Source organism: Amblyraja radiata, chromosome 5 (genome assembly GCF_010909765.2).
Source record: "Amblyraja radiata isolate CabotCenter1 chromosome 5, sAmbRad1.1.pri, whole genome shotgun sequence".
Lineage (NCBI taxonomy): Eukaryota > Metazoa > Chordata > Chondrichthyes > Rajiformes > Rajidae > Amblyraja > Amblyraja radiata.
In genome coordinates, this window is record NC_045960.1 from 48,746,609 (window position 1) to 48,765,087 (window position 18,479).

At 40.3% G+C, this 18,479-nt stretch overlaps 1 protein-coding gene across 4 annotated transcripts in view; it reads right to left on the reverse strand.

Moving 5' to 3' along the window:
* Positions 1-8,611: 8,611 nt before the first annotated feature.
* Positions 8,612-18,479, reverse strand: part of cep85l (centrosomal protein 85 like) — a 246,642-nt gene continuing 236,774 nt past the window's right edge. For all 4 annotated transcript variants that reach the window (XM_033021173.1, XM_033021175.1, XM_033021171.1 and 1 more), the window contains 2 exons: positions 12,808-13,033; positions 8,612-8,977 (listed from right to left, as the gene is read on the reverse strand). In XM_033021173.1, the coding sequence (XP_032877064.1) occupies positions 8,814-8,977; positions 12,808-13,033 (390 nt within the window). In that variant the 3' untranslated portion in view covers positions 8,612-8,813. The remainder of the gene's footprint in view (positions 8,978-12,807; positions 13,034-18,479) is intronic.

The window sequence follows — 18,479 nt, forward strand, 5'->3', positions numbered from 1 at the left end:
AGACGCCAGCCCAAGAATCCATTTGGCGCACAATTTGCATACTAGCCCTCTGGAAACCAGTCCCTTCAGCCCACAACACCCATACTAGCGCTCCAGAAACCCCTCCCCCAACTGGCCACCAATATTAGAATTGGTGGAGAGGTGGAATATTGCGTTGGATGACCAGCCCTCCTGTGTGATGCTGGGACCCAACGGGTCCCACTTAGTCTAGTATTATTATAAAATCTGATCTTGGATGTTTACTTGTGGGGATGCTTGCTTGTGTGTGTGGGGTGGTTAGTGTCTGTGAAACCAAAGGCAGCCCCCCTTCCCCCCCCTCCCCCCCCCCCCCCCCCCCCCCGCAACCGCGCATAGAGGGGACGGGATCCAACGGGTCTCCCTTGGTCTAGTGCTTTATAAAAATAAAGCACAATACTGGAGATGCTGAACTGCCTGAAATTAAGAGATTAAAAACTGAGCAGGTCAGGCAGCATTGTCAGAGGACGAAATAGAGTTTGAATTCTAGATGGATGATCTTTTATTAGCCTGAAACGTTATATATGTTTCTTTCTCTGCACCTGCTGCATTTTTCCAGGATTTTATTTTTTTGTTTTTGGAAGATCCTTGTTGATCTCAACAAAATTATTTATCCAGAAGACTTGCAGGCATGCAAGTATTGAAGGCCATAGCTGTATTATGTACACCTTGTGCTTGTTTTGTCCAAAATGAGTTTTGAGACTACTGAATATTCTGTTTAGCTTGACTGACCAATTTCACAATTTCTGTGTTATAGATGTTAGGACTGTGATGTGTGATGAGTGATGTGACTGCATTAGTTGGGGGAGCAAAAAAAATCAGAAGGTGAGTAAGAGGGGAAAGAAATCCAGGCTACAGAGAATTAGGATGAGGCTGCTGTCATCATTACGAACCACAGCAATGATGTAGGAAGTTACTCAATATCCATTTAATGAATGCACATAATTAAATGCGTGGCTAATTTTAGAAGGCAGTTGAAACATTATTTAAAGGAATTAAGCGTGTTTTGAAAGGATTTCTTGTGGTCCAATTTTTCCGTGATCTACTGACGTTTAATTTTGTGATGCACGAGCTGACAGTACATGCTGAGCTTAATAAAGAAAATTCCAGATTCCTGTAGCTTCATTCTAAAGGATATTCACAGAGGATAAAACTAAGCTAGTGGATTCATTCATTAGGTCCTGATAATATGAAATGGCAGTGGGGCTGAGGGGAACGATAGAAAACGATAAGAATGCATGATTGGAATCCGTTTTGTGTTTACAAACCCATTGTGTTGCAAGTAAGAATGTAATTGTTCTATTTTTGGACATGACTCTCAAATCCAAGAGGAGTTAGCCATAGAGTGTGGAAACAGGCCCTTTGGCCCAACTCACCCACACCAGCCAACAATGGATTCAAAATTAAATTGGAGGAAGGAGTCAAAGGGTAGTTGTGGAGGGTTATTTTTCTGATTGGAAGCCTGTGGTGAGTGGTAAGCCACAGGAGTGTCCACTGCTGTTTGTTATATACATTAATGACTTGGATGACATTGTTAGTAAATCTGTAGATGTCACCAAAATAGGTGATATCGTAAGCAGTGAGGAAGGATATCCAAGTTTACAACAGGATCTACATCAGTTGGTAAGTTGGGCCATGGAATGGCAAATGGAATTTAACTCTGACAAAAGTCAGATTTAGCTTAGTTTAGAGATACAGCGCGGAAACAGGCCCTTCAGCCCACCGAGTCTGCGCTGACCAGCGATCCCCGCATATTAACACTATCCTACACACACAAGTGACAATTTACACATACACCAAGCCCATTAACCTACATACCTGGACATCTTTGGAGGATGGGAGAAAACTGAAGATCTCGGAGAAAACCCACGGGGAGAACGTTCAAACTCTGTACAGACAGTACCCATAGTCAGGATCGAACCTGGGTGTCCGGCGCTGCAAGCACTGTAAGGTAGCAACTCTAATGCTGCATCACCATGCCGCCAGGAGCACTTTGGTATGTCAAACCCGGGCAGGAACTGCATGGTGAATGTTAGAGCCCAGGAGATGTTGTAGAATAGAAAGATCAAGGAATACAGATGCATGGTTCCCTAAAATGCTGAGTCAGATGGACGGTGTGGTGAAGATGATATTTTGTCATGCTTATCTTCATTAGGAAGGGTCTGAGTACGAAAGTCGGGACATCATGACTCCACATTTGGAGTATGTGTGCAGTTCTGGTGTCATCCAGCTCCAGGAAGAATGTCAGTTGGATAGGCTGCAGAAGAGATTCAACAGGATGTTACTGGGCTTAGAGACTTGCATTAAAGGGAGAGGTTAGATGGGCCAGGACAGATTTCTTTGGAGCTTTGAAAACTGAACAGTGACCATATTGAGGTGTACAAGATCATGGAGGGACATGGCTAAAGCAAATGCTCTTTTCCCCCCCCTAGGATGGGGGATTCTAACGTTTTCATGCAGTGGGTAGTCTGCAACTGGAATGAGCTGCCTGAAGAAGCCAAAGGTGCAGTCATAAGTACAAATGTTAAGGCATTTAGACAGATACATGGATGAGAAAGGTATAGTGGGTCAGGGACCAAATGAACTAACCTAATATACCAGCTTGGATGGCGTGAACAAGGTAACCTGCAGCGTGTGTTTCTGTGCTGTATCGGTCTATTGAGTCTGACTGGTCAACAGCTTGAAGTCCTAAATTGGGACAAGGTCCATTTTGAATGTATTGGATAGGAACTTTCAGAAGTTGATTGCAGGTAGTATTTGCAGATAAAGGAACATTGGGTAAATGGGAGGTTTTTAAACATGAAAGAGGAAGACTTCAGGATAAGTATATTCTGGGTTAGAGTGAAGAGAAAGTCTGGCAGTAGTGAACCCTGGATGCTGATATATTGAGGAATTTATCAAGAAAAAAGGAGGCACGTCTGGTAAGGGCAACTGGGATCAAGTGAATTCCTTGAGTATAGGACGTGCAGAAATACATTTAATAGGGAAATCAGGATGGCAAAAAAAAGACATGAGACAGCTTAGCAAATTAAGGCAAAGGATAATAAAAGAGATTCTACAAGTATATTAAGGACACAAGAGTAACTTCCGTGCACTCTCTCAGTCCAGATGAAGGTTCACAGCCCAACATGGCGACTGTACATTTTCCTCCATATCTGACCTGCTGATTTCTCCCAACAATTTGGCTTTGTGCATTCTTATATAAAACCTCTCACATTTCAAAAATTCATACAACCAATGAAATAAGCATTGTAAGGTAGGATAGCTACTTCCCCGCAGCCATCAGGCTATTAAACCTGGCTCGGACAAAACTCTGATTATTAATAACCACTTTCTGTTATTTGCACTTTACCAGTTTATTTATTCATGTGTGTATATATTTATATCATGGTATATGGACACATTTATCTGTTTTGTAGTAAATGCCTACTATTTTCTGTGTGCTTAAGCAAAGCAAGAATTTCATTGTCCTATACAGGGACACATGACAATAAACTCACTTGAACTTGAACTTGATAAATAATAGTTAAATGAATGTAATCGAGGGTGATAAATTTGCACATGGAATATTGGTGATCTATAAACCTACTGTTTATAGTCAATTAAAAAACTTATGAAATAATAGCAACATTCATTTTGGGCAACCAACTTTAATTTCATTATATAAAAACTTTATTGCATTTCTGTACATATAAAACAAATTGAAAAAATAGCTGTTATAATATTTACAAAATGTAATATAAATAGAACTTTGGCATTAAAATACCCAGCTGTAAACTTGTTTTTAAAAACAGTAGAAACAGCAAAATATATCATTTTTTCAAAGTGCTAGCTAGCAATTTTCTGTTATCATACCGTCTTTGTATAAAGCCCTATGACTGAAGTCCTTCCCTTTCTTATAAATTAAAAGCAAGTGGAAAATCATAAAACTTGTCAGTCAATCACCACTGCTCCTAAGTTATGAGGTGCATAGTTAGAATTAGATTTTAAGTTTTAAAAGTGTAACCAATCAATTACACAGAACACACTAGCTCCTGATCAGTTGATTATGAACACTTGGTGCATCCATCTATTGATTGCTTATGGGCAGATAGTGGTGATTGACTGACAATGACAATGAAAGGTGAGAGGGGATCTTATTGAAACATATAAGATTGTTAGGGGTTTGGACACGCTAGAGGCAGGAAACATGTTCCCGATGTTGGGGGAGTCCAGAACCAGGGGCCACAGTTTAAGAATAAGGGGTAAGCCATTTAGAACGGAGACGAGAAAACACTTTTTCTCACAGAGAGTTGTGAGTCTGTGGAATTCTCTGCCTCAGAGGGCAGTAGAGGCTGGTTCTCTGTATACTTTCAAGAGAGAGCTAGATAGGGCTCTTACAGATAGCGGAGTCAGGGGATATGGGGAGAAGGCAGGAACGGGGTACTGATTGGGGATGATCAGCCATGATCACATTGAATGGTGGTGCTGGCTCGAAGGGCCGAATGGCCTACTCCTGCACCTATTGTCTATTGGCTGCCAGGTACTGAAAATGGAGTAAGAATTTAATTGTTCTGATTTCCGTACATATGACAATTGACACCAGCTAATTGGTGGCACACAGGCCATTTTGATCATTAAGAAAATCAATGAATTGCTATGCCCCAAAATACCCATTGGACTAACATGAGCTAACAACTACTGTAGCATACCAGGTAATCATATAATTCTTGTGAGTTACTGGACTATTTGGTTTGGTATTTATTGTCCACGTGTATAAAGAATGTTTGTGGTTTTATCCCCAACTTGGGCTGTAATTAACATACAGCATAGAATCCCTGATTTTTGCCTCTGACACACCTGGACCAGGAAGAAAGAAACCAAGCCTGGATCCTTGTCACCCTCAGTGGCTCTTGCAGGGATTATAAATGTTGAGACCGGTTTAGGAATTCCACAGACTCACAACTCTCTGTGAGAAAAAGTGTTTCCTCGTCTCCGTTCTAAATGGCTTACCCCTTATTCTTAAACTTGGAGTTAGGGATTTCTCGAGGTGAGGAAATGTGCATTCAGCACAATACTACTGCTGGTATCCAGTGTACATCATTGTGTTTCAAGATTGGTGAGGACACTGGAAAAATACTGTATAAGGTAACTGCAGGACTTAACCAATGCTTGTCTTTTGAAAGGTGTGGTATTTTGTTCTGAAATGAAGGGGTGCATTAGCTATGTCAGCTCTTCTGCATTTTAAATGTACAGTTAGGAAAACCAATTGCATTATTTTTTTTCAGGAAAGGAGCAGTAGGACAAGTAGTACTTCTGCTGGAGTGTTACATTTGGTATGTTGAAAATTATATATTCAGATTTCTTTACTTTTTGTCATGAAATAAGAAACCTGTTTATCAAAGACAGCTTTATCATATTATAATCCAATAATCCAGTGGTTTTTGACAGAATGCAATAAAATAACGGTGAGGAGAAATGAAGAAAATTGTGATATATTTTGGATTTGTAGCCATGTCAAGTGGCGTGTTAATGGTGGGAGGAATGCAGGTACACGGCGTAAATCAGGGGAAGGGTGATCAGAATGACAACATCCCGGAAACAGAATAGATATTAAGTTTGATGGAATCTGGACCTGATGTCCCTGATGGGGAAATATATCACTGTGAGAAATGAATTACGAATCAACCTCGGTCAACAGGAGATAAAACATTTTTTTTTTTTCTTCCCCTAAAATTATATATTTTTTACCACAGTTTTTAATCGTGCCAGTATGTACATGGAGAGGGGAGAATGAGTGGCAAGGCATTATTCAGTTGTCACAAATACCATTACATAGGAACAACATTTTCAGTTGTTTTGCACACTTTTAGTGCCACAATATATACAGTAGTGTGAATTGCAAAGCAGAAAATGTCAATAGTTCCCTATTAAATATGATCAACACTATAAACTTGAAATACTCAGAGCTTTACTTGGACATGTATTCTAGAAAACCTTTGGTAGATTTTTTTAAATTAACAATCACATTTATTTCTATCACTCAGCTTACTTTACAGCACAAGTTATCTCAATCTAGAATGCTCTTCATGCACGACTATCGGCATAAAAAAAAACAATCTTAAAATCCAATACTAAATGGAAGAAACTTTGCAGTGGTGATTTGGGATGAAAAATTAATTATTTACTTATAGCCATAGGCATAATCAATTTATATTTACAATGGGAGTCTATGCTGCAGAATACTGATGTGCTAAAAAAATAAAACTGCACCACAATTTAATTTCCAATATGCTGATCTCTTGTGGGGAGAAATGTGTTGAACCTTCCCATAAAAAATGAGAAAATCAGATATGAACCACTGGGAAGCTTACAAGCAGTTGTTACCAGTAAGCATAGATTAAGGATAAGGGGGAAATCCTTTAAAACCGAGATGAGAAGAACTTTTTTCACACAGAGAGTGGTGAATCTCTGGAACTCCCTGCCACAGAGGGTAGTCGAGGCCAGTTCATTGGCTATATTTAAGAGGGAGTTAGATGTGGCCCTTGTGGCTAAGGGGATCAGAGGGTATGGAGAGAAGGCAGGTACGGGATACTGAGTTGGATGATCAGCCATGATCATATTGAATGGCGGTGCAGGCTCGAAGGGCCGAATGGCCTACTCCTGCACCTAATTTCTATGTTTCTATGTTTCTATGTAACTCGTGCTCCACCCTCAAGTTAAAATATTGAGAATTTGAAAATATATTCTGGCTTTCTGCATTTAATGAAATTGTAAAGTAATTGTTCAAGTGTTTGTTTTGTAATGTACTATTGTGGTTTGGAATTTTGGATCAATATACTTACCTACCCAAGCTTATTTCTACAATAAGGTCTGTCTCTATATCAAAATTAATTAGGTTTTGATGCCAAATTTAATATTGTTGAGAGAATTAAATTCCTATCTGACTTCAAATGTGGATCAATATTCTTTAGAGTTTACTTTCCTTTTCTAAAATTGTTAAACTTTGATTTGTCACACTTGGACTCTAACTGTTCTAGTTTTGGCATTTGGCTACAGGATGCTATGGAGTTTTTTTAGCCTGATACATATTTCATTGATTACGTTAGATGTAATCCCAAACAAGCCATTGTGTCAATTTTTATGTTTAAAATCTTTGTACAGATTAATCTTCATTACTAAGAAATAATTTCTCAGTCAATTATCAATTGCAGCACTCACAGATAGAATACCAAAGAGCCACATAGATCAACTGTGTTTTCTTTTGATATTTTCCATCTCAATTTAGCTTTTCCTGGAGAGGTTTGATCATGCCAGCTTTGTGTTCAGACTTCAGTTCACATCACACATCTGCCTGTTATTTAAGGTACACAAAATTGCTGGAGAAACTCAGCGGGTGCAGCAGCATCTATGGAGCGAAGGAAATAGGCGACGTTTCGGGCCGAAACCCTTCTAGTTCTGACGGTGAGGGATTAGTGAAAAAGTGAGTGGTCTTCCAAGGCTAATGTTCTTACTAGTAAAAGTAAGCAGAGCTTGACGATTCAATTATGCATGCGCATTATTCAGTAAAACCTAGCTTTGGTTTGGGAGATAACTTTTTTTAGCAATGAACAGGCTGTTCACATCAACTGTACACAATAAGAATCATTCAAATTGTCATTTTTCACACTCTAATGGGCCTGTCCCACTTAGGTGATTTTTTTCCGGCGACCGTCATAGTTGTAGCAGGTCGCCGAAAAACCAGTGACTGGACCCCCTTACGACAATGTCTACAACAACCTATCACCTAGTTGAAGTCAAGCCACCGACAACCAGCAACCCATTAGGACGTCCACCGGCGATAAGCTATGACAATTCAATCGCCGATTGACGTAGGTAGTCGCCAATGGAATTCACCGAAGACAGCACCGGCGACAACCTTCATCATCCTGGCAACAACCAACGACAGCACCTACGTCAGGAGAAGTCAAGCTACGACTAGCCCACGGTCGTTGAACATTTCAAAATCCAGCGGTGACCAGAAAAACGCTACGATTCTTCGGACGACTGAGGAGACTACTCACGACCATACAGGCGACACCCCGGCGACCATGTGGTGACAGCCTAGTCGCCTGCAGTCGCCTAAATAATTGCCTAAGTGTCACAGGGGCATAAGCAAAACAAGTTTGCCAGTGTTTCAGTCTGCCTCTCAAGAAAGAGACATGACAGTATGAAAGCATTTGCACATCCCTGGCAACTTGCAAATTAGGTACTCTTCAATGTGCAAGGTAAACATTCAATATTAATAACTAATCACCCAAGATGAAGCAAAATGGAACATCACAACCAAGTCTAATAGTTGCACGCAAGCTCTATTCAGTTCTCACAATCTTAATAAATTGTAAAGCTTTAAATTTCAAATTGTTAAATCAGTACAAATGGAGGTTAAATCACAGCTTCCTGATCAGTTGTGTTCTGTGCCTGCTTGGCATTTATGCCCTTAAGTTTAAACTTGAGTCTTGAGAAAAACTCATCAATTCTTACAATGTTAACAACTAGCGTAAACATATTTAGTTGTAGCACTAGGTTCAAATACAGTATTTTCTTAATCAAATAACGTAGCTTTAATTTACATTTGTTTTTTTTTTACCTTCAATAGTTTTAAATTAGGGTGTGGGGTTAAAAACTGAGAGTAAATTTTCATATCTATGTCAGCACAACTTTCAACAAAGCTGCCTTCTCGGCTCATTCTTTCAGAAAAGTAGCTGCAATGTTGCTTCATGGCTCTTTAATGGAAGTGCTTATGACCTGTAGCAAAGTGCTGTAAGATAATCACATTGTCACTGAGTAATACAGTTGTCACCCATATCCTGAGCATATCGGTCAGATATTATGGTCCTTAATTCATCAATATCTTTCCTTAATTGATAGACATCAGTTAGCTTCTTTGAAAGAAATTCATCACTGTGGTAATTCTCAACTTCATCGCCTGAACATTGCAAAGCTGTTTAAAAAAGAAAAAGCATAGGAAACATTAGTTACTATACAAACTTGTCACTATGTTGTTCTTTGTGTTCAGTGCAAGAGGTGTTGTCACCCATTATATACTCCTATTCATTTGCTGAAATGTGACCAAATTGAATAGATTTTAATATTTTATTTGTAAAAACTATTAAGATGGATTTGCACCAATTTTCAAATTGACATCTATGTAATTTTTTTATTGATACTTTTCATGACAATGCTCTGTTGTTTCAACTTCTCCTATTGTGTTTGGGATACACAAGGTTTATAGAAGACCTGAAACTTATTTTAAGAAAGGACAAATTTGTATTACCCAGTATGTTTTTTGATTAACACTGGCATGTACAATTAAAACTCAGCTAGTCAGGACCAACTGACAGTCATTATGCATATATTAGTAGATATAATCTGAAACTCCTTTTGCTAGTTAGATTGATCTCTAAAAAATATAGACTCAGTATGTTGGCAATGGAGCTATGGGTAAAGAAAGAAAATGGAATTTCCGCTTTGATCTAGAAAACACTGTTTAGCAGATACATTTAATCCAACTAATCCATGCTAATGTTTGTTGCACTGAAGACTCATTCATTCTTTCTTTGGATCAATCTCTTAGTTCAATTCTCCCTCTTGTTTGTCTATCCTTGCCTTAAATGCATCTACATTCTTTGCTGCAAGCATCCACTGTTATACCAAGTTCAATGTTCTCACGCACCCTTTGCATAAAGAAGATTCCTCTGACTTCCCTATTGTATTCCTTAATAAATATTTTACAATAGTCTCTACTTCTGCCTATCACTGCAAGTGAAAGCATTATCTCTGTATCCACTCTGTCAACGTTTTTACTTAGTAGACAAGATTTTTTTTATTGCTGCTTCTAATTTAGAATGGTCATGTAACTGGCAAATCAATTTCATTACGGGTAAGTGTAAGTTGGTGCATTTTGTTCAGATAGATAGGAAGGGTACAAAATCCATAGTAAACAGATGTCTTAGTTGTGCAGAAAATATCATATATTCCACAAAACTGGTTCATAGGGGGGAAAAACACAATGTGATTAATTTCTAGAGTGAAAGGTATGGCAATTTTTTTTGTGTTAATATTGAATTCTAGTTGACTACTCTTGTTGAATTATTTTCAGTTGTGTTCCTCGTGGTATAAAAGGATATAGGAAGTAACTGATAAACAGGGTGGGAAATGTGATTATACCATAATTGTAGGGTTATTTAAAAACAAAAACAAACAAGCGAGGCATTTTAAATGTTTAAAGTGAGTGTTTGATTGGCTATATATAGAGATAACATGAATGAGAGTGGTGCATTAGTACCAGTGCCCTATATGATGATCTTTTACTTGAGCATCACTTTCCTGCTACATGCCCACTTTTCCTTGAATTCCCTAAACATTCAATTAATTATTGATATCTGCCTTGAATTTACTTTCAATGAATTGTGCACACATACTGCCCTTGTACTTTTTATTCCACAATGCCTCTCATTTTTCCTGTCAAAATGCTGCATCTCACATTTCTCCATATTAATTTATTGCGCCTGTCCAATACACCAATCTATTTATATCATGCTGTAATGTATCAACACAATCCAAAACTATCACATTTTGCTTCATCCACATATTTAGAAATTGTGGCTTGCACCCACCTAAGTCACTGAAGTAGATTTTAAGTAAAAGGTCTCCACACCTATTCCTAAGGATTACCATTATCCAACTTCCTCCATCTTACTCTACCACCATTCACCAAGGCTGTTTGTTGTCTGTGACAGGCCAATTTAATATCCATGCTGTCAATCTGCCTCTAATATTAGGCGTTTCACCACTGTTGATAAAGTTGTTACACGACACTTTTATCAAAATCCTTCTGGAAATCCATTTACATTTCATTCACTCCATTTCCTCATAAAAGTGGGTTTTTAGCATTTTCTCTAAACAATCCATGTTTGCTTGCCTTGATTCAACCATTTTCTGTCAGATTATAAATCCAGTTCTGCATCAATATTGATTAAATTGTTTGCACCACTGAGGTTAAATTGACTGTCTTATAGTTTCTAGGTTTACCTTGATCATCTGCCATTCCAGGAAACACTCTGATGATCCTTCAATTCACTCTCTCGCCACTATAGGCATTCCTGGGTAGGGGGAGTGGATAAGTGCACATAATTCCAGGTGTGGCCTAAGGGTCTATATCATTGGGGCAAAAGGTAGTCACTGATACTCATTTCTGGCAATCTATCTCTCGCACTTCAATGCTGCTTCAGCTAGACCACCAGCATAATCAAGGATGAGTCTCACCCCCGACACCTTCCTCTCCCATCAGGCGAGAGGCACAGAAGTGTGATGATGCATACCTCCAGATTCTGGGACAGTTTCTTCCCAGCTGTTATCAGGCTAATGAAATATCCTACCATCAACTAGAGAGCATCCCTGAGTTATCATCTACCTCATTGGAGACTCGGACTTCAGTGGACTTTATCTTGCACTAAACATTATTCCCATTCCCTTCATCCTGTACTCCAGTCTGAAGAAGGGTTTCGGCCCGAAACGTCGCCTATTTCCTTTGCTCCATAGATGCTGCTGCACCCGCTGAGTTCCTCCAGCAATTTTGTGTACCTTCCCTTCATCCTGTATCTGTACACTGTGGATGGCTTGATTTTAGTTCAGTTTAGTTTATTGCCACGTGTACCGAGGTACAGTGGAAAGCTTTTGTTGGGTGCTACCCAGTCAGCGGAAAGATAATACATGATTACAATCATGCCATTTACTGTGTATTGTAATCATGTACAGGTATAGTCTTTCTGCTGACTGGATAGCACACAACAAATAAAATTGTCACTGTTCCTTGATACACGTGACAAAAAACTAAACTAAACCAGTTATACAGCACAAGAACAGACCCTTCAGCCCACCTTGTCCATGTTGATCAAGTTGGCATACTGGACTAGTCTCATTTGCATGAATTTGGACAATAGCCCTCTCAACCCCTCCTATCCATATATGTCAAAATGTCTTTTAATATTTTTTCCCATCAAAGTGGATAACCTCACATTTTAGTCTCTTGTATTCCATTTCCCATAGCCCACCTACGTCCCCCTAATGTTTCTTCCACATCATCCTTTCAACATGCATTACTTTGAGCATTGTCTGAGATCAGATTTTTGAGGACTTGATCACTCAAGAGAGTTGTATTTACTGAGTCACCAAGTACATCCAAGGCACAGATTGCTAGATTTTTTGGGGGGTATTCATAGGATAAAGGGATATGCAAGAAAATGTTGCTGAGGTAGAAGACTACGTAAATATATTCAGTTGTGATGAAAACAAAACAAGGAATTACCTATTGCAAATCCCTGAGGTTTTGTGCTTTCTTTCAAATGGGCATGCATAGTGGTCAATAATTAAACATTATTATCCAAAAATATACTGCATCAATTACGCAAACAAATTCCCCTCCAATTATCTTCTGCTCGGCACGGTGGCATAGCCATAGAGTTACTGCCTTAAAACGCCAGAGACCCTGGTTCAATCCTGACTATGGGTGCTTGTCTGTACGGCGTTTGTACTTTCTCCCCGTGACCTGTGTGGGTTTTCTCTGAATCTTTGGTTTCCTCCTACACTTACAGGTTTGAGGTTAATTGGCTTGGTATAAATGTCCCTGGTGTGTGTTAGGGTAGTGATTATGTGTGGGGATCGCTAGGACTCGGTAGGCCAAAGGGCCTGTTTCCATGCAGTACCTCTAAACTAAACTCTCCCTATCTGCAAAGCCATAGAAAGAGAATAATATGTTTAAAGAATACTTGCATTGTATCCCAAGTAACAGTGAGAGGTTTGGCTCCTTGCCCTGTGCTCGCTCTGTGAGAATATTACACAGTGCGCGCAGATCATGTAGACAAATGGACATTTCCTTCAGCAGGTTTTGGATGGCTGTTGTCTCTTCAACTGAGGGGTGCCTGGGCCTCTCAGTTTCCGGTGATCGTTCTTCCAAAATAGAGTTTGCTTCTGCTACTCTTTGGTTCCTTGTAGAAAACTTTAAAGGCAAGAAAAAAGATTTAATTTGCAAATCATATAAATGACACCACAGTAAATATTTTAGTTCACTTTTAATATTAATAACCAGAGGTGCATAGAAGGAAGCATTCCACACCCATCAGGGCAGACAAGCCAAGACTTGTTTTTGTGTTTCATTCAAAAAGGTGTAGTTTCCATCCAAGCAGCATGTACTGCATTGAAATATCAGCCTAATCTCTGAACTGCAGTAACCTCTGTCATGGTGTACATTACTAGAGCTCAGCCATGGCTGGTCATGATGCAAGTAAATCCTATCCCTAAAAATAATCTCCAATAGCTTCCCTACCACTGATGTAAGGCTCACTGGTCTATAAGTTTCTGGGTCATTCTTCTAGCCCTTCTTCAACAAAGCAACAACATTTACTATTCTCAGGTACCCTGGAACATCGCCTGTGTCTGGAGAACACACAAAGATCTTCATCAAGGCCCAGCATTCTCTTGCCTTTCTGAATAACCTGGGGTAGATCATATCAAGACCTGCGTCGTATCCACCTTAGAAGTTATTCAATTGACCCACACCAACTCCTTAAGGGCCTGTCCCACTTATGCGACCTTGGCTCGCAAATTACGCAACCTCGTGGTCGCTTGGGGCGTACAGGCACCGTATGGCCTAGCGGGGCCGGTCCCACTTAGAAGTTGTGCGGAGCTGGTCCCGACATCGCGCAGGGCTCCGAAATTCTTGCGTTGGCCGAAATATTTGAGCACCAACGGCCTGTCGGCACGCAGGCGCATTGCGGTCGAACGCAGCGTCTTGACGGCGTACGCAGCATCTTGACAGCGTACGCAGCATCTTGACAGCGTACACCTAGCGCATGGCGTTGCGTGATGATGACGCCATGCGACGCCTGAATTCAGCCGGCCTGCCTCCTGCCCAGTTGATTGGTAAGCATGACGCAAATGATGTCACGCGCGAACTTCGCGTGAACGCCACTTCCGTTTGGTCACGCCAAACGCACGCAAGTGGGACAGGCCCTTTAATCTCAACATGCCCTCGCTTATTTGCATACCCTAGACCGATCTTACTATCCTCCATGTCCTTCTACTTGGTGAACATCAATGTAAAGTACATTATGAGTGATAAGACAATCCCCAGCCCCTTTGTTCCTGTTTGAATGAGTTGTGAATCTCATTCACAGTTCTATGCCGTCTCGATTAAATGTTGTTTGTAGCATTACCCCAAAAAGGAAACGGCAGAATAGATAAATTTATGTTTCCAATAGTTGAGATGATCGGCTTATAAAAGAGCCGCATGTTCACAATGAGTAATTTTTCAGCATCTTCTTTCACAATAAAGACGCTATTATCTATTTACAGCTGAACCATATCAGGAATATATTCATAGTAATTATCTTTCAGAATAAATATCATTGTGTCTGTGAAGTCCTGATATTAATGGTCTCATCTTTTAAGACCCATCTCTTGTAATTTAGAAATATTTGTGCATTAAATTTATATCTGCATTGTGTGGTTTATCTTTCTTTTTAAGGAATTTAAATTTCAGCCCATTGCATTTGAGACGGACTTAAATTATTTTCTCTGGAGTGCCGCAGATTGAGGGGATACCTGATTGAAGAATATAACGTTAGGAGAGGCATAGATAGGGTAGACAGTTAGAACCTTATTTTTCCGGAGTGAAAATGTCTACGTTTAAAAGACATGTGTAGGAAGGAACTACAGATGCTAGTTTACACCAAAGGTAGACACAAAATGCTGGAGTAACTCAGCAGGACAGGCAGCATCTCTGGAGAGAAGAAATGGGTGACATTTCGGGTCGAGACCCTTCTTCGGACTGAGGGGTGTAAATCATTTACTCAGAGGGTAGTGGGTGCTTGGAACATGGTGCCAGAGATGGTAATGGAGGCAGTTGCGTTAGTGGCATTAAAGAGGCATTTAGATATAAAATATAAAAGTGGATATGTCTCCGGGTCCAGACAGGATATTCCCTAGGACATTGAGGGAAGTTAGTGTAGAAATAGCAGGGGCTATGACAGAAATATTTCAAATGGCATTAGAAATGGGAATAGTGCCGGAGGATTGGCGTACTGCGCATGTTGTTCCATTGTTTAAAAAGGGGTCTAAGAGTAAACCTAGCAATTATAGACCTGTTAGTTTGACGTAAGTGGTGGGCAAATTAATGGAAAGGATACTTAGAGATAATATGTATAAGCATCTGGATAAACAGGGTCTGATTAGGAACAGTCAACATGGATTTGTGCCTGGAAGGTCATGTTTGACTAATCTTCTTGAATTTTTTGAAGAGGTTACTCGGGAAATTGATGAGGGTAAAGCAGTGGATGTTGTATATATGGACTTCAGTAAGGCCTTTGACAAGGTTCCTCACGGAAGGTTGGTTAAGAAGGTTCAATTGTTGGGTATTAATGGTGGAGTAGCAAGATGGATTCAACAGTGGCTGAAAGGGAGATGCCAGAGAGTAATGGTGGATGGTTGTTTGTCAGGTTGGAGGCCAGTGACTAAGCGGGTGCCACAGGGATCTGTGTTGGGTCCACTGTTGTTTGTCATGTACATCAATGATCTGGATGATGGTGTGGTAAATTGGATTAGTAAGTATGCAGATGATACTAAGATAGGTGGGGTTGTGGATAATGAAGTAGATTTTCAAAGTCTACAGAGAGATTTATGCCAGTTGGAAGAGTGGGCTGAAAGATGGCAGATGGAGTTTAATGCTGATAAGTGTGAGGTGCTACATCTTGGCAGGACAAATCAAAATAGGACGTACATGGTAAATGGTAGGGAATTGAAGAATGCAGGTGAACAGAGGGATCTGGGAATAACTGTGCACAGTTCCCTGAAAGTGGAATCTCATGTAGATAGGGTGGTAAAGAAAGCTTTTGGTGTGCTGGCCTTTATAAATCAGAGCATTGAGTATAGAAGTTGGGATGTAATGTTAAAATTGTACAAGGCATTGGTGAGGCCAATTCTGGAGTATGGTGTACAATTTTGGTCGCCTAATTATAGGAAGGATGTCAACAAAATAGAGAGAGTACAGAGGAGATTTACTAGAATGTTGCCTGGGTTTCAGCAACTAAGTTACAGAGAAAGGTTGAACAAGTTAGAGCTTTATTCTTTGGAGCGCAGAAGGTTAAGGGGGGACTTGATAGAGGTCTTTAAAATGATGAGAGGGATAGACAGAGTTGATGTGGATAAGCTTTTCCCACTGAGAGTAGGGAAGTTTCAAACAAGGGGACATGACTTGAGAATTAAGGGACAGATGTTTAGTGGTAACATGAGGGGGAACTTCTTTACTCAGAGAGTGGTGGCTGTGTGGAATGAGCTTCCAGTGAAGGTGGTGGAGGCAGGTTCGTTTTTATCATTTAAAAATAAATTGGATAGTTATATGGATGGGAAAGGAATGGAGGGTTATGGTCTGAGCGCAGGTATATGGGACTAGGGGAGAATACGTGTTCGGCACGGACTAGAAGGGTCGAGATGGCCTGTTTCCATGCTGTAATTGTTATATGGTTATATAGATAGGCACATGGATATACAGAGATTTGAACGATATGGATCGTGTGCAAGCAGTTTCAATTAATTTCCCTTGGCACCATATTGTGGGGTGAAGGGCCTCCCCCTGAGCTGTTCTGTTTTATAGAATGGATACCTAAATGTGGTCTCAGAAATGATCATATTTCAGCTGTGCATGTGTCTGAGCATATTAAGAGTTGGAAGGCATTGCCTTGCCTGTAGATGGCATAGCCTGCACTTGTCAGCGTCCCATTAAAGTAGCCATAACATTGGGCTGGATTTCACTGGACCTAATCAGTGCTTTGTAATTGTTGTTCAGGAACTTTAGAAAATACTTTAAAGTAAATTCAATTAATTTACTGAGATAATTAAGCAAATTTTCTTTAAGTTATATAAATTAATTGTAAACACTTAAGTGATTCTCCGTAGTTTACTTTAGTTTAGAGATACAGCGCGGAAACAGGCCCTTCGGCCCACCGGGTCCGCGCCGACCAGCAATCCTCACATATAAAAACTATCCTAGACACACTAGGGACATTTTTTACATAAACTAAGCCAATTTACCTACAAACATGTACGTCTTTGTGTTTCCTGGGAGGAAACCGAAGATCTAGGAGAAACCCCACGCAGGTCACGGGAGAACGCACAAACTCGTAGTCGGGATCGAACCCGGGTCTCCGGCGCTGTAAGGCAACACCTCTCTACCACTGTGCCACCGTGCCGCCCATGAATTCTCTGTACTTAAATTAATTTCAGTGGGTTGGACAAGCTGTGTGCAAGGTAAAGCTGAGGCCAGGTGCAAAGTGAATCTGGCTCCTCGGCCGAACAAGTCTGGCTCGGTGGTTGTTGTGCCTGCATCTGGCTAAGGGTGTTTTCCAGATTTTTGTGTGCACAGCAGAGAAATGCAACCCATCTCATTAACCATTCTTCAGCTCAGAAGGGTGAAGGATGATGCCTGGAGTAGAGGAATGGAGGTCCACGCTCCTGGGTATAGAATGTATAGGAGGGAACTGCAGATGCTGGTTTATACTGAAGATAGACACAAAATGCTGGAGTAACTCAGCGGGACAGGCAGCATCTCTGGAGAGAACGAATGGGTGACATTTCAGGTTGGAGCCCTTCTTCAGTCTGAGTTACTCCATCATTTTGTGTCTATCTTCTGGGTATAGTACTCGGGCTGTTTAATGACTTCCCCTTATCAGGAAAGGTGAAGTTCTATACTTTATTCTCTTGTATTCTGATGTACATGATCAATTTCCTATCGCTTCCACCCATGTTCCGTCCTCTGGCTTCACAATTCACATTTGTTCTATCCTTATCATACGTTTTTGTCATTCTTCATCTCTGGCCTTTGTCCAACCATCTACCTATTAAAACTTCACCTCAGCTGAATGGACTTATCAATTGCCAGGCTTGGTCATGCCCCTACTTCTCTCCCCCCACCCCCCCCCCCCATCAGTCTGAAGAAGGTTCCCGACCTATCCATGTCCTCCAGAGCTACCCTCGCACTGTCTTTTGTTTTTCCAATTACCTGAGACTTTCTTCCTAAGCCTATTCCAGCACATCTGTCACTCGACACTACTTGCAGATACATTGTCCATCCTCCTATCCTTTACATTGCAACATTCTTTTGAATGTGTGACAATATCATGTTTGATCAGGGATTAAGGTTTGTTAAGTGTATGAGATAATATGAAAATTCATCAAATGAATAACAAACTGCTCCCAATGGCAAGAAGATTAATAGCCCGAGTACATACATTTAACTCAGTTACAATAGATTAGATCTTTGTTTTTACACAGCCAGTTGTTGTAAACTGCAATGGACTGACTGAAAAGATGAAGATTTGAAAGGAAAATGATTCATCCCTATTTGAAAAGATTGAGAGAAATTAAGGGAATAGAACTGGTACAGGGGCACT